Raw genomic sequence first — 13017 nt, 5'->3', positions numbered from 1 at the left:
TTTATCCAAACTTCTGTATGTAGAGGTATCATAAATATGCTGTATACTTAAAGTTTGTGGAATTAATTAATGTATCTCACTATGGTTCCCAGTGCTAAAATTGGACTTCAAGGTCCCTACAGATTGATTGTGTTGGAGCAGACTGGTGGCATGCCCCAGGCTTTGGGGGCAAGTGTAGAAATGCCATCAGATCACAGTTTAATAATTTCTTGCGAGGTGTGAATTCAGTCATGGTGTCAATTGAAAACAATTTTAACCTTTAAAAAAATTAAAAAAAATGTTTACCGTGGACCATTGTTAAAGTCTATTGAATTTGTTACGGTATCGTTTCTGTTCCGTGTTTTTGGTTCTGTGGTCTTAGCTCCTCAACCAGGGATTGAACACACACCCCTGCACTGGAAGGCAAAGTCTTAACCACTGGACCACCAGGGGAGTCCCCTATTTTAACCTTTTTTGCAAGCAGATTCTGTAATATGTTTCTGTATGTAGCCTTGCTCTTCAGTCAAGGGGGTTTACTTATGATGACCTAATGGTACCCTGCCCTCTCTCCAGCTCTAGTCAATCATTTCCAAGTACCTAGTATTTCCACTTCATTGGGCAAAGCATTTACCACTCTGTGCCTCAGTTTACTCAGTAGTTTGCCATTAGACTGAGCTCCTTGAGGGACTTTGTCTTATTGTTAAACCCACTGCCTTGCACCAACATCTGGCACGTAAAAAGTGCTCCATAAATGTTTGAACAAATCAGTGAGTGAGTCAGTGAATGGTAAAATTAGACTAATAATACTTGGCTTATGTAGCATACAAGGTTCTTGTATCATTGAAATTCATATCTTAAGCTTCTCTTGCTTTCAAAGAAAGAATTGAAGCAACGTGAAATTAAGACCATGTATAAAAAGAGCATAGGAATCAAAAATCAAAATATTGGAAGATAATACTGAGCATTTAGGAATTGCACACCTGTGAGCTCCAGTGGCTTTTGCCAGTCCTGCCCCTCTGCTGAACACCAGCCTCCTCCCTCCTAGTAGTCCCTGCTGACTGCCTCTGCCAGTCTGGGACTGCTCATTGTGCTCCTTGGGCACAGGTGATGAACATGAGAGTTTCAGCAGAAGGTGTGTGTATTGGTCAGGTGCTCCTTGGACAGGGCCAGGCTGTGCATTATAGAGTTGGCAGCTGTCACTTACATGTGATGGCTAAACATGAGAGTAGATGAGGTCACCTAATAAGAGGGAAGGAGAAGAGGAGAGGCCAGTTAACATTTATTTTAAGGGAAAAGAGCAGAAAAAGCCTTTCCTGAGAGGGAAGAATGAGAGGAAGGGGAAAAACAACTGAAGAAGGTGGTGCCCCCAAAATCCAACAAAGGAAGCATGGCCACAAGTGATAGCATCCTTTCGAAATAGCAGTTTCTTACTTGTGAGATATGACAAATACTCTACTTTGTAAAATGTTCTGAGTAAAATGAGATCATGTAAACAAAAGCCCTCTGTAAACTCGTAAATAACCTCAAAGGGCCTCCTGTCTCTTTCCTGTTCAGATCCACCAACTTTCACTTCTTGTTGCTGTCAGTGTGTTGATCTAGTTCAGCTCACCCCTAGTCCCTTCTACTTCTCAGCTTTCATGTGCGAAAGAAGCTTTCCAGTCTTATAGCCAGGCTCGTGGATGAGGGATGAGTAAATTAATCCTTGTTAAGTCTAAGGGAGCTAGGGCTCCCTTATAGGTGAAACAGAAGTTCTAATGCATCACCTTAGTCTTGTTTTGTTTCTAGGTTTATGAGTTTGAGTCACTTCTGCATAAATAATGTCTAACTATCCTTAATATCTAAAATGATTATGTCAGATATTGAATAGCTACCTGAACTATCAAATAACCCAAATATCAGTAGAAAATAATTTAGGATATTTTGTTATAGCTACTCATTCATGCTTCTCTAAATATGTATATCTGTCATGTGTATGATTTTCAATTCTCAGTCCTTCTTAAGAGCTTCTTTCTGATCTTTTGTTAAAATTCTCATGATGACAGACTTATCAGCACACATTTGACCAAAATTGAAGTTAATAAAATAAGCATGTAAGGTATGGTAAAGGATACTTCCTTATGAGTTTCTTATAAAATCAAGTCCTTCTTAAATAAGGACCAGAAATAGTCCATAATTTATATTCTGAAGAATTTCTGAAATTTTTGAGAATCATTTCATTTATTTATTCACTTATTTTTGGCTGTGCTGGGGCTTTGTTGCTTCCCAGGCTTTTCTCTAGTTATGGAGATCAGGGACTACTCTCTAGTTGTGGTGTGTGGGCTTCTCATTGCGGTGGCTTCTCTTGCTGCAGAGCGTGGGTTCTCGGGCACATGGACTTTGGTAGTTGTGGTTCCCAGGCTCTAGAGCACTGGCTTGCTAGTTGTGGCATATGGGCTTAGTTGCTTCATGGCATGTGGGATCGTCACAGATCAGGGATCCATGTCTCCTGCACAGGCAGGCAGATTCTTTACCAAGGAGCCACCAGGGAAGCCCTCAAAATTTTAAATCTCATGATATCCTCAGAATATTTATGAATCATCAAAGTAGCCACTACTTGACACTAACTAATTGAAAAGACCTATGAGATTCTCATAAGGTATTATTAAAGGTATGGGCTACACTGGTGGCTCAGTGGTAAAGAATCCACCTGCCAATCCAGGAAATGTGGGTTCAATCCCTGGGTCAGGAAGATCCCCTGGAGGAGGGGAATGGCAACCCAATCTGGTATTCTTACCTGGGAAATCCCATGGACAAAGGAGTCTGGCAGGGCTATGGTCCATAGGGTCACAAAGGGTTGGACATGGCTTAGTGACTGAACAACGATGATGAAGGTATGGTGCAGCAGGAGAAAGATGGCTCCTAAGCCCATTTTTAGTCACACAGGATATACTTTGTCTTCTCATTGTGAACAGTCAAAATACATGCAGGATAACCTTGGTCTCAGGGGAGCCAGAGGACAAGTTTACTGAGAATCTTTGATGTTTAATGGTCATATAGCTAAAATTAGGCTGTATGCCATCAGTGCAAACCACCAATCTATACATTTTTCAACAAACTGGACAGGCTAGTACAGAGTACCTCCAAGGGCTTTAAACAGCATTGTATAAAGCTTGTACATTTCATCCCAAACTTGACCAAGGGGACCAGACTTCCAGGCATCCCTGGAGTTAAACATACAGACTCACTGCAAGTTAATCCTATCCTTGATCAATTATTCTTTCTTTTCTAAGTGTATTTTTTTTATCATCTTGATAAATAAATCTCTTGTTTTTCCTTTAATGAAATAACTGCTACCAGGACAGTGATAACAAATCATACTCTTGTTTATTGAGCTCCAGTCTTTGCCAGGCTCTGAGCAAAGCACTTTATGTCCAATACCTCATTTATAACTGAGGTTGGTGCTGTTATTCCAGTTCTACAGATGAGGAAGGGAAGCTTAGGGTTTTGGCTTTCCTCACATAGCTGTTTGCTTTAATGCCTCTTGCTTACTTTGTAAATGTGTAGCTGATGGGTGCCATTTAACAGACTTGGGATACCAATGAGATCACATTCATTACTCAAAGTAACCACAGCCCCTGAAAATATGAGAATGTCTTTCTTCCTTCCCTTAATAGCCCTGTTCCTGTGGGACATGTAGGAACTCTAGGGTTGCACCTGAAGTCTAGAGGAGTACATCCCGTGAGGAGTGATGAAGATGAAGGAGTCATAGGATGTGAAACTCACCTTCTCCCACAAATAGAGGAGTACATCCTGCCTCCTGCACCGAAGAAAGATAATGGAATGCTAGGCGCATTTGTAGGAAGTCTCCCTTTTATCTTGCTCTTCATATTGTTGCTAGCATATAGTCTTACATTGAAACCAGAGCACCCAAATCAGCGTTTTGATACCCAGCAATTCCAAGGACAGTAGAGGAGCCACTTCATGAACTGAGGCATAGGTTTGCCCTTGCTGGGCTGGTAGTAATTACCAGCAGCACTAGGGAAAGAGAACACCTTTCTACCCAGCACTTCACTCCCCTCTGCTCACTCCATAACACAGGAAGCCTGATTGCCCAGTGTTTCGGCTACCTAGTGACCCTGTATTTCAGTTTTCATCTCCCTGGCCTCTTCCCCAGACAAGCTGACAGAACTGGAGCAGCTAATTGGGGGAGAACTGAAGGTAACCAACAACTGAGGGGGTGTGACTGGATGGGGTGGGGACTACACTGGATTCTTTTCCTGCTAACTTTACCAGGGCCACAGTAACTAGCCCATGTGACAGGTGTCACCAACTTTCAAGTTCCAAAGCAGATCTCAGTTTCCTTCCTCAGAGAAGAAACTTCGCAGCCCATTGAAACTTGGTGTGACAGATGGATTTGGGAGCACACTGGCAAGACCCAATCTGTCTTCAGAACCCCTAGGTCAGAGGTTCCCAAACTTGATGAGTTTAAAGTACTCCTAGTTATTGCAGTGACTTTTCAATAACAGCCATAGGCCAAAAGAAATTCCTAGTAGTTCCATTTATGAAGTAATTAGGTCTAAACAACTTGATAGGTATTTATATCTTGACAGCTTGGTCACCTCTTAAAAAAATAATACATACCTCCTATTAATGCACTTGTCAAATATTGTGATTTTTACAAATTGAAGGTTTTTGGCAACCTTGCATTGTCAGGCGGTAGTTAACATTTTTAGCAATGAAGTATTTTCTAATTACGGTTTGTACATTACTTTTTAAAGATACAATGCTATTGCATACTTAATAGTATATAGTATAGTATAAAAATAACTTTTATGGGCATTAGTTATGTTTATGCTCCTTGGAAGAAAAGCTATGACCAACCTAGACAGCGTATTAAAAAGCAGAGACGTTACTTTGCCAACAAAGGTCCATTTAGTCAAAGCTATGGTTTTTCCACTAGTCAGGTATGTATGTAAGAGTTGGACTATAAAGAAAGGCGAGTGCCAAAGAATTGATGCTTTTGAACTGTGGTGTTGGAGAAGACGCTTGAGAGTCCCTTGGACTGCAAGGAGATCCAACCAGTCCATCCTAAAGGAAATCAGTCCACAGTGTTCCTTGGAAGGACTGATGCTGAAGCTGAAACTCCAATACTTTGGCCATGTGATGTGAAGAACTGAATTACTGGAAAAGATCCTGATCCTGGGAAAGATTGAGGGTGGGAGAAGAAGGGGATGGCAGAGGATGAGATGGTTGGACGGCATCACCGACTCAATGGACATGAGTCTGAGTAAGCTCCGGGAGTTGGTGATGGACAGGGAGGCTTGGCGTGCTGCAGTCCATGGGATCGCAGAGTCAGACACGACTGAACGACTGAACTGAACTTATGTGCATTAGGAAACCAAAAAACTCACACTTTGTTTTGATATTCCTTTTAAATAGCCATGCAGTTACTTACTAATTGGATGTGTCTATCTTTTGAGGATCACAAAATTTCTCAAACATTCTCACTTCTTCTCACACATAGCACCTGTTTTTTTTTTTTTAAATCACAACCAAAATCCACCTTCTGTGTAGAACTACCTTATATTAACCCTAAATTTCACATCTGTCCCTTTCTTTCCCTTCCTTTTGGCACCATTCTAAAGCATGATCTTATCATTTCTTAACCTGGTCTAATGTAAGTAGCGTTTTTCCTGGCCTTTATCCCTCCATTTTCTCCTCATCTTACCCCTAAATCTGTTGTACATAAAAACATTTTTCTAGGTTTTTCTCTGTGAAGTATTGGTCTAAAATCTTGAATGCTATCAAATAGTTTAAATATTTTAGCCTAACATTCAGTGCCTCATGACATGGCTATCAAGCCATTTCAAGTTCCATTTCCCTCTCTTCCTTTTTGAATGGTGAACTCTGCCCTACTGGCAAGCTCATTATTCCTTATTTATGGCCCTAGGTTTATTTGATTCTAGGCCCTCACTCACTTTTTTGTTTTCATAGGGTGTCTTTCCTCACCATCTTTGCATGTCCCTGAAAGGCCAGCCCTAATACACTTCACTCGTCTTTCTCCAGGCCTCTCTCCCATCCACCCACACACCTATCCAGAAGAAATTTGCCTGCCTGCTGACCTCAAATAGCATATATCTGGTTCATCTTCCATTAGGGCTGTTTGTATATCTCTTATCTTCATCATCTGCACCAAAGAACCTTGAGGGCAAAGGCCATTTCCTATTGATCTTTGTGACTTGTCATTATCTCATTGTACATAGTCTGTGTTCAGTAAATAAGTCCTAAAGAAAAAAATTTGCTCACTTAAAAGAAAAATGTAAATATTTGCCACTTTAAATAATGGCTCTTTGAGTAACTTCAAACCCAGGATGAGAGAACTGATTAGATAAGTGGAGTAGAGATTTTCCACATGAGCTGTTAACTTTCAGGCCCTGCCATCTGCTGTTTTTCAGCAAATATATGGACATGATTTTACCTAGATAAAGATTTTTGACATTAAAATATCAGTTTTGGTATCCTGCAGTGTTAAAAATATGCAACATGACTGTATTTTGGTTTAAGGGAGTAATTTAGGGAGTTATTTGAGAAGTCATCTTATTTCACTTATTTTTATTGTTTTCTTTTGAAGAGAAAGCATGGGTGAGAGCTATTCATTTTGAAATTATGAAGAAGTAGCTATGTTTTTTAAATTAATATACTTATTTTATGGTGGTATTCAGTCTTAGAGTTGAAATATTTTCCTTAGTGAGGATGTTCCATAACTGAATTGAAAGAAAACAGCTTAGGTTTTTCGTTATGTACTTTAATGAGACAAGAACATGTTTGAATACCACCTCAGTGTTGTGTTCTCAGAGTAGATTTACAGTCTGTATACTTGTCATATCATGTCATCTCTGATGAAGGCGTACACATGATTCTGGACAGCTCTGGGGTACCTCACACATTTTGATGAAAAGGAGGTATAGGAAAGTAATCAACCTTAGTTTCAAACATTAAGTCCAAACACAAGCCCCTGCATCATGCAGACTGCCCAGCATTTTAGGAAAAAATAGTCTGATCTTACCTTATAGGTCCAAGATGCCACCTTTCCCTGATTTTGTTTTCTCATAGAAAGGATCCCAATTCTGACATCACCCATTAGATTTCCAAATTACTTTGATTAGGACTGGCAGATACTCTTCAACAATTTCCTGTCCCCTAACATATGGCAGATATGTTGTCGTTCAGTCACTAAGTTGTGTCCGACTCTTTGCAACCCCGTGGACTGCAGCAGGCCAGGCTTCCCTGTCCTCCGCTATCTCCTGGAGTTGCTCAGACTCCTGTCCATTGAGCCAGTGATGCCATTCAGCCATCTCATCCTCTGTCACCCCTTCTCCTTTTTGTCTTCGGTCTTTTCCAGGACATAACTAATCTGTAATAGTATCTTTCCTACTGGTCATATTCTTATTCCAAGTGATAATTTCTAATTGACCACATTTGGCAAGTGAGATAAAAACCTACTTGCTAGGTTATTGCATCTAGAGATCTCAGTATTACATCATGTTGCCTCCCAGTACAAGAAATACACAGGAGATGTTTGTAGAATGCTCTTGTTCATTTGGTTAGGCTGGAATTAGGGCTGTGTCCTGCTGTACATTACCTTATAGTTGTGTGATCTGAATTAGCCTGCATTTTGATTTTAGGAGTCAGCTGCTTTCCTTGACACATTTTTCAATGTAGAGAGCATGTAAGATTTTCCCTTAGGAGAATTTAGTGTTTTTTCCCTCTTAAAAGCTTAAAATACAATATTATTGATCAGTTTATTTTAAAGAAAACTGTCACCAAAAGCCAAGGAAGCCTTAGACTTCATTGACATATCTGAAAGTGAAAGTTGCTCAGTCGTATCTGACTCTTTGCGACCCCATGGACTATACAGTCCATGGAATTCTCCAGGCCAGAATACTGGAGTGGGTAGCCTTTCCCTTCTCCAGGGGATCTTCCCAACCCAGGGATCAAACCCAGGTCTCCTGCATTGCAGGTGGATTCTTTACCAGCTGAGCCACCAGGGAAGCCCAAGAATACTGAAGTGGGCAGCTTATCCCTTCTCTGGCAGATCTTCCCGACCCAGGAATCAAACCAGGGTCTCCTGCATTTCAGGCAGATTCTTTACCAGCTGAGCTACCAGAGAAGCACAATTGACATATCTAGTGTGTTTAGAAACAAGGAAGCTGATAGCCATGATTAGTTTTGTACTTGTCAGACCACACTCAGTGTAGAATATGGCATTTAATGTGATAAAGATGATACAGGGACACCTATGTATTTTTCTGATATATGACCAACAGATGAAGGAACGAGACATGTTTATCCTAGAAAAGAGAAGCCTCAAGGGAAGTCAGTTACCATCTTCATGTATTAGTTGGCTTATTATATGGAAGAGAATTGTTTCTCATTGCCATAAATAAGACTGGTGACTAGGAAGTTGTTAATTCAATGAAATGTCCCTTGGAAAAGGGCTCCATAGTCAAGTAAATGTGACATACGTGTGTGTTGTGTTTGTTTTCTGGAGATTTCATATATATATATATATATATATATATATATATATATATATATATATATATATATATAAAATACATAGTAAGAGTCCTAAAAAGTCATACTGTAAAAGATCTTTTTACATTTGTTAATCCCAGCATTCCATAAACACCTTCGTCAGAACTAGTTTTCTAAGGAGCTCCCATTTGAGTAGTGGTTTTGAAACTGTGGGAGTGGGCCCAGCAGCACCAGCATGAACTGGGCTCTTACTTGAAATGCAGCTTCTTGGCTCTACCCCAGCCCTGTGCAATCAGACTCTGGGAGGTAGGCCCAGCAGGATGTGTGATAGTAAGTCCAACAAGAGATGCTCATGCAGCTAAGCTGTGAAAAGCACTGTCAGAAAATTCCACTATTACTCTCCAACTTAGCAGCACCCTTTTATGTTCTAGGATTTCTCCTAATGATTTTTTTTATGATTTTGTGATCCATTTTTATCGCTACTTAACCCTTCTGAGGCACAGAAGGAAGGAAGACATACCGTAGTTTTCAGTGTGCCCATCTAACTCGTATCAATTTGAATATTTAAAGAATCCTCTATAAAGTCAAATACACATTTCTAAAATTGAGGTAAACCTTAAATTCATTCCTGTTGTTGTCATTTTTAAACAAGTATTTACTTATTTTCATTTAACTTCAAAATGTTTTTTTCCCCCCCAAAATGTGGCCTTTTTTTTTCTCTTAATGTTCTGAAGGATCTATTATGTACCTTGTCACATGTCAGAGGTCTTTAAGATTAGCGTATTTTCTAATTTATTTGCACTAGCAGAAGATTAAATTCTGGTAGCATTCTATTTATCTCTTCAAACAAGCATGACCGTTTTAGACAAATGTAATTGAAGTATAGTTTAAAATGAAATCTGTACATAAAAATTATTTCCCACAAGTGTGCATTATAACCATTGCCTTATTTTACTGGGTATTATGAATGTGCATTTTGAATATTTATATGAAATGCCTCTACAAGTCAGAATAATTTTCTATTTCTGAAGGACATCAAAATGGGGTTAAATATATTAACGTGTCAAAATATATTCAACCTAAGTGCATTTAGAACAAAATGACTATTAATATCCTTTGGAATGAATTATGGCCAAATTTATCTTAATTTCTTGATAGTATTTTGTCACCTCTTCCTTTCACATGAGTAAAGGTGCTTTGGGTTTACATAATTAGGTCAGTTGGAGTTTTATTTATTTTTAGTTAGGGGTAACAAAGACTGATAGTCCACAGACTGGATTTTTATTTCATTGCTGCTATTCAGAATGCCTGGGGCATCCTCTTACAGTAATGAATGCATGCGTGTACTGGTTTCATTATTGCTATGTTTAAACACCCATGGTTGGCAGGAATGTGCTAAAGTCTGGATATAGGATAGTTCATCATGTCCCTGTCCCTGCCCAGGGCAACTGCCACTGAAAGGACACACATGATGAGGAAGATAGCAGATGGGGTGGTTGAGAGCCGAGCGTTACTTCCTTGCTGACCTAGAGAAAGAGGGTGAGGGTGTTGGCTATGTTCTCTAAAGAGCGTCTAGCAGACTTCATCTTGTACAGTAACTTTCCACATGTATTTTTAATTACAATGTTATGCTTATTACTATATCTCTTTGTAGTTTTCCTCACCGGAGAAAAAGCCAATTCGGTATTAAAACGCTACCCAAGAGCGAATGGACTCTTTGAAGAAATAAGACAGGGCAACATTGAGCGTGAATGCAAAGAAGAAGTCTGTACATTTGAAGAGGCAAGAGAAGCTTTTGAAAATAATGAAAAAACTGTGAGTATATTGGCAGTCTTTTAAAATATTCATAAATTTGCCTACCTTTGTGATGTATATTTAAAACCTGCATTCCCAAATGTGTGCGTTGCTATCACTTAAAAACTAACCTCTTGAAGAGGTAACTCTAAATGTGGCCTCTAAATGTGGGTCAGAGGCCTCGGTCCACTTTCCTGTGTGCTGATCTGTGTTTGAGGGCTCCATTTCCATAGAACCCTGCTGAGCTGAGTTTGATCATCCGTGCAAGGGGTAAGTAAGCTTGTTTTACTCAAGGCTTTGTCCAGAAAAGTTGCAGATGCCATCATGACCCTACCATGCTTGATCACAAAGTACAGAGAAAGCTGATAGTGACGCTGTTTTAAAACATTTTACTTCTACCAGAGAAAAGACATATCAGAACTCCCCTCCCCACTCTGACAATGGTGTACATTCTTTGGAACTGCTTTACAGAAGGAAATGATGTTTCAGAGAGGTAGGTATTGTATAAAGATCCACTCCTGTACGCTGCTGTGAAAATAACACTACTTGAGAAACAAGTGATGTTGGATGTGCTCGGGGGACATCAGATAATCTCAGGAGCAGTAGATGCAGAAGTTTTAAAGAAAGATGATGTGGTTCCAGGGGGTAAGAGGAAGGAGTTCAAGGAGAGATGATCAGAGAGGCAGTGTTGCTAGATTTTGGTGTGCACAGCAAAGGCAAAATCAGTGTGTAAAGTGATCAGTTGTGAGCGTCAGGGTTTTTAACTCTGAAGTCCCACAGGTGAAAACAGGGAAAAGAATACATCATCTATCATGCCATCATGCAATCACAAAACACTCTTGTCTTTTAAATTTCTTTCCAGCTTTTTTCTGTTGTATCTGCTTACTCCTTGTGGGTTTTTTTCTTCCCATACTTTTTCTTCTTATAAAAGTAATACATGTTTATTGTAGAGACATTGAAAATATGGTAAAACATAAAAATGAATAAAATCACTTGAATTTTTAGTACTATCAGTTTTATAATTTTGGTATTTATCATTCTACCCTATTCATAGTACATAGATAATTTTAATGACAATAGGATTATAGTATAAATAGTATTTTGTAGCATGGAGTTTCTGATAAAACCTGGCTCATGTACTTAAAAATTAGGTTTTGATATTGTGTTTTTCCAAAAAAGTACAAATTTTAGATACTCTACTGTGGTTTTTATAAAGCTAGTACCTTTTCATCCTGCTTTATCATGTTCCTTTAAAGGAAAGGTAAGAACTTTAGTGGGAAGATACTTTGACACTATGTAAAAATATTCTGTTCTCCACCAAACTTCTACCTACTAGTTTTAACAACTAGTTTTAACATCTGCTATTGATAGTTCTTGACTGAATCAATTAAATTCTAGTTTAACATAATGCTAAATGATGAGTTTCTGACTCCATCGTTCTATGTACATTTGTTAGCTGGCGGTCCACTATGGGCAAAAATTTTCCCTTGATCTATCTATCTTTCATAAATCACTTTATTCTGTAAGTTATAATCCATTACTGTCAGTGTTTTGATCAAAATATCTTAAATTTGGCTAATGGAAATTTCTTCAAACCAGCTTCTCTGTCTCTTTGACATGTTCTTATCATTTTTGATTTTTTTTTTAAAACTTTTTGGCCCAGCAAGGTGCTCCAGGATACTGTTGTACTTTCCCTGCCCCAGTCTTGGCATTGGTTGTTTCTCTGAGGAGCCTTGCTTACTTTTAGTTAGGAATAATATTTAGAAACCAAGATCTGGGAGCTAGAGTGTTTTCATTGCCATCAGAGTATCATTGTTTCTGGAGGTTCCAACAGCAGAGCGAGGGGAAAAAATGATACATGTATATGCATATAAATATGTGTGTGTGTGCACGTGTATGTGTCTGTGTGTGTTAGGGACCTGCATATTCATCCTGCTAATCTTCAGTTCCAACACCCCTCAGGGTTTTTGTTTTTCCCATTCTATATTTGTGTGTGAAATGTAAATATTCTCCATAGATGTTCTTCCACAGTGAGAAGCCTGGCTGTCAGTTACAACAGTATATTAACTCATTTGCCCAATTCTACAGCACACATACGGTGGTTTCATTATTTTAATGCCCATATCATAGTAGGGAGGGAAAAACATTTATGTTCATCCATCTGTCCCTTCTGAAAGTCATTCTGTATGTATTCACAGAACTTACCCTGTTTGAAAAAAAATCTGGACGGGACTTGCTTGTAAGGATGTGTTACCATTTTTTCAGCCGGTCTGTTGTATTTTGGCATTAAGTAGTTTCCACTATTTTTACAATTACAGATAATGCCATGGTAAATCATTTTGCATGATAGGAAGTACATCTTCAGTATAAATTCTTGGAATTGGATTGCTTATCAAGGGTTGATGTGTGTGTAGGTTTGTTAGAATTTGCCAGAAAGCTCGTACTGTTTTACATCCCCCCCCAAGATATTTGAGAGAGTGCCTATCCCTCACAGTCTGACTAGCAGGGTGTGACGTGGTATCTTGGTTGTGTTTCAGTTTACATTTCTCTTATGAGTGAAGTTGTGTATTTTGCCATGTATTTATGGGCCATTATTATATCTATTTTGTGCGTTGTCTTGGCCTTTTGTTCATTTTTTTTCCTATCAGATTTATGGTCCTTCCCATGCCTCCCCACCCCGAATTTTTAGAAAATATATTAGAGATGCTAGCCTTTATTGGTGATACA

General features: G+C 39.0%; 1 protein-coding gene across 1 annotated transcript in view; it reads left to right on the top strand.

The window, feature by feature from the left end:
• PRRG1 (proline rich and Gla domain 1) overlaps positions 1 to 13017 on the top strand; it is a 118730-nt gene that overhangs the window by 69224 nt on the left and 36489 nt on the right. The window contains exon 3 of the mRNA XM_070289894.1: positions 10151 to 10311. Within this exon, the coding sequence (XP_070145995.1) occupies positions 10151 to 10311 (161 nt within the window). The remainder of the gene's footprint in view (positions 1 to 10150; positions 10312 to 13017) is intronic.

The sequence above is a fragment of the Ovis canadensis genome, chromosome X (assembly GCF_042477335.2).
Source record: "Ovis canadensis isolate MfBH-ARS-UI-01 breed Bighorn chromosome X, ARS-UI_OviCan_v2, whole genome shotgun sequence".
Classification (NCBI taxonomy): domain Eukaryota; kingdom Metazoa; phylum Chordata; class Mammalia; order Artiodactyla; family Bovidae; genus Ovis; species Ovis canadensis.
Note: the sequence above shows the minus strand (reverse complement) of the source record. Positions and strands in the feature narration are given on the sequence as shown.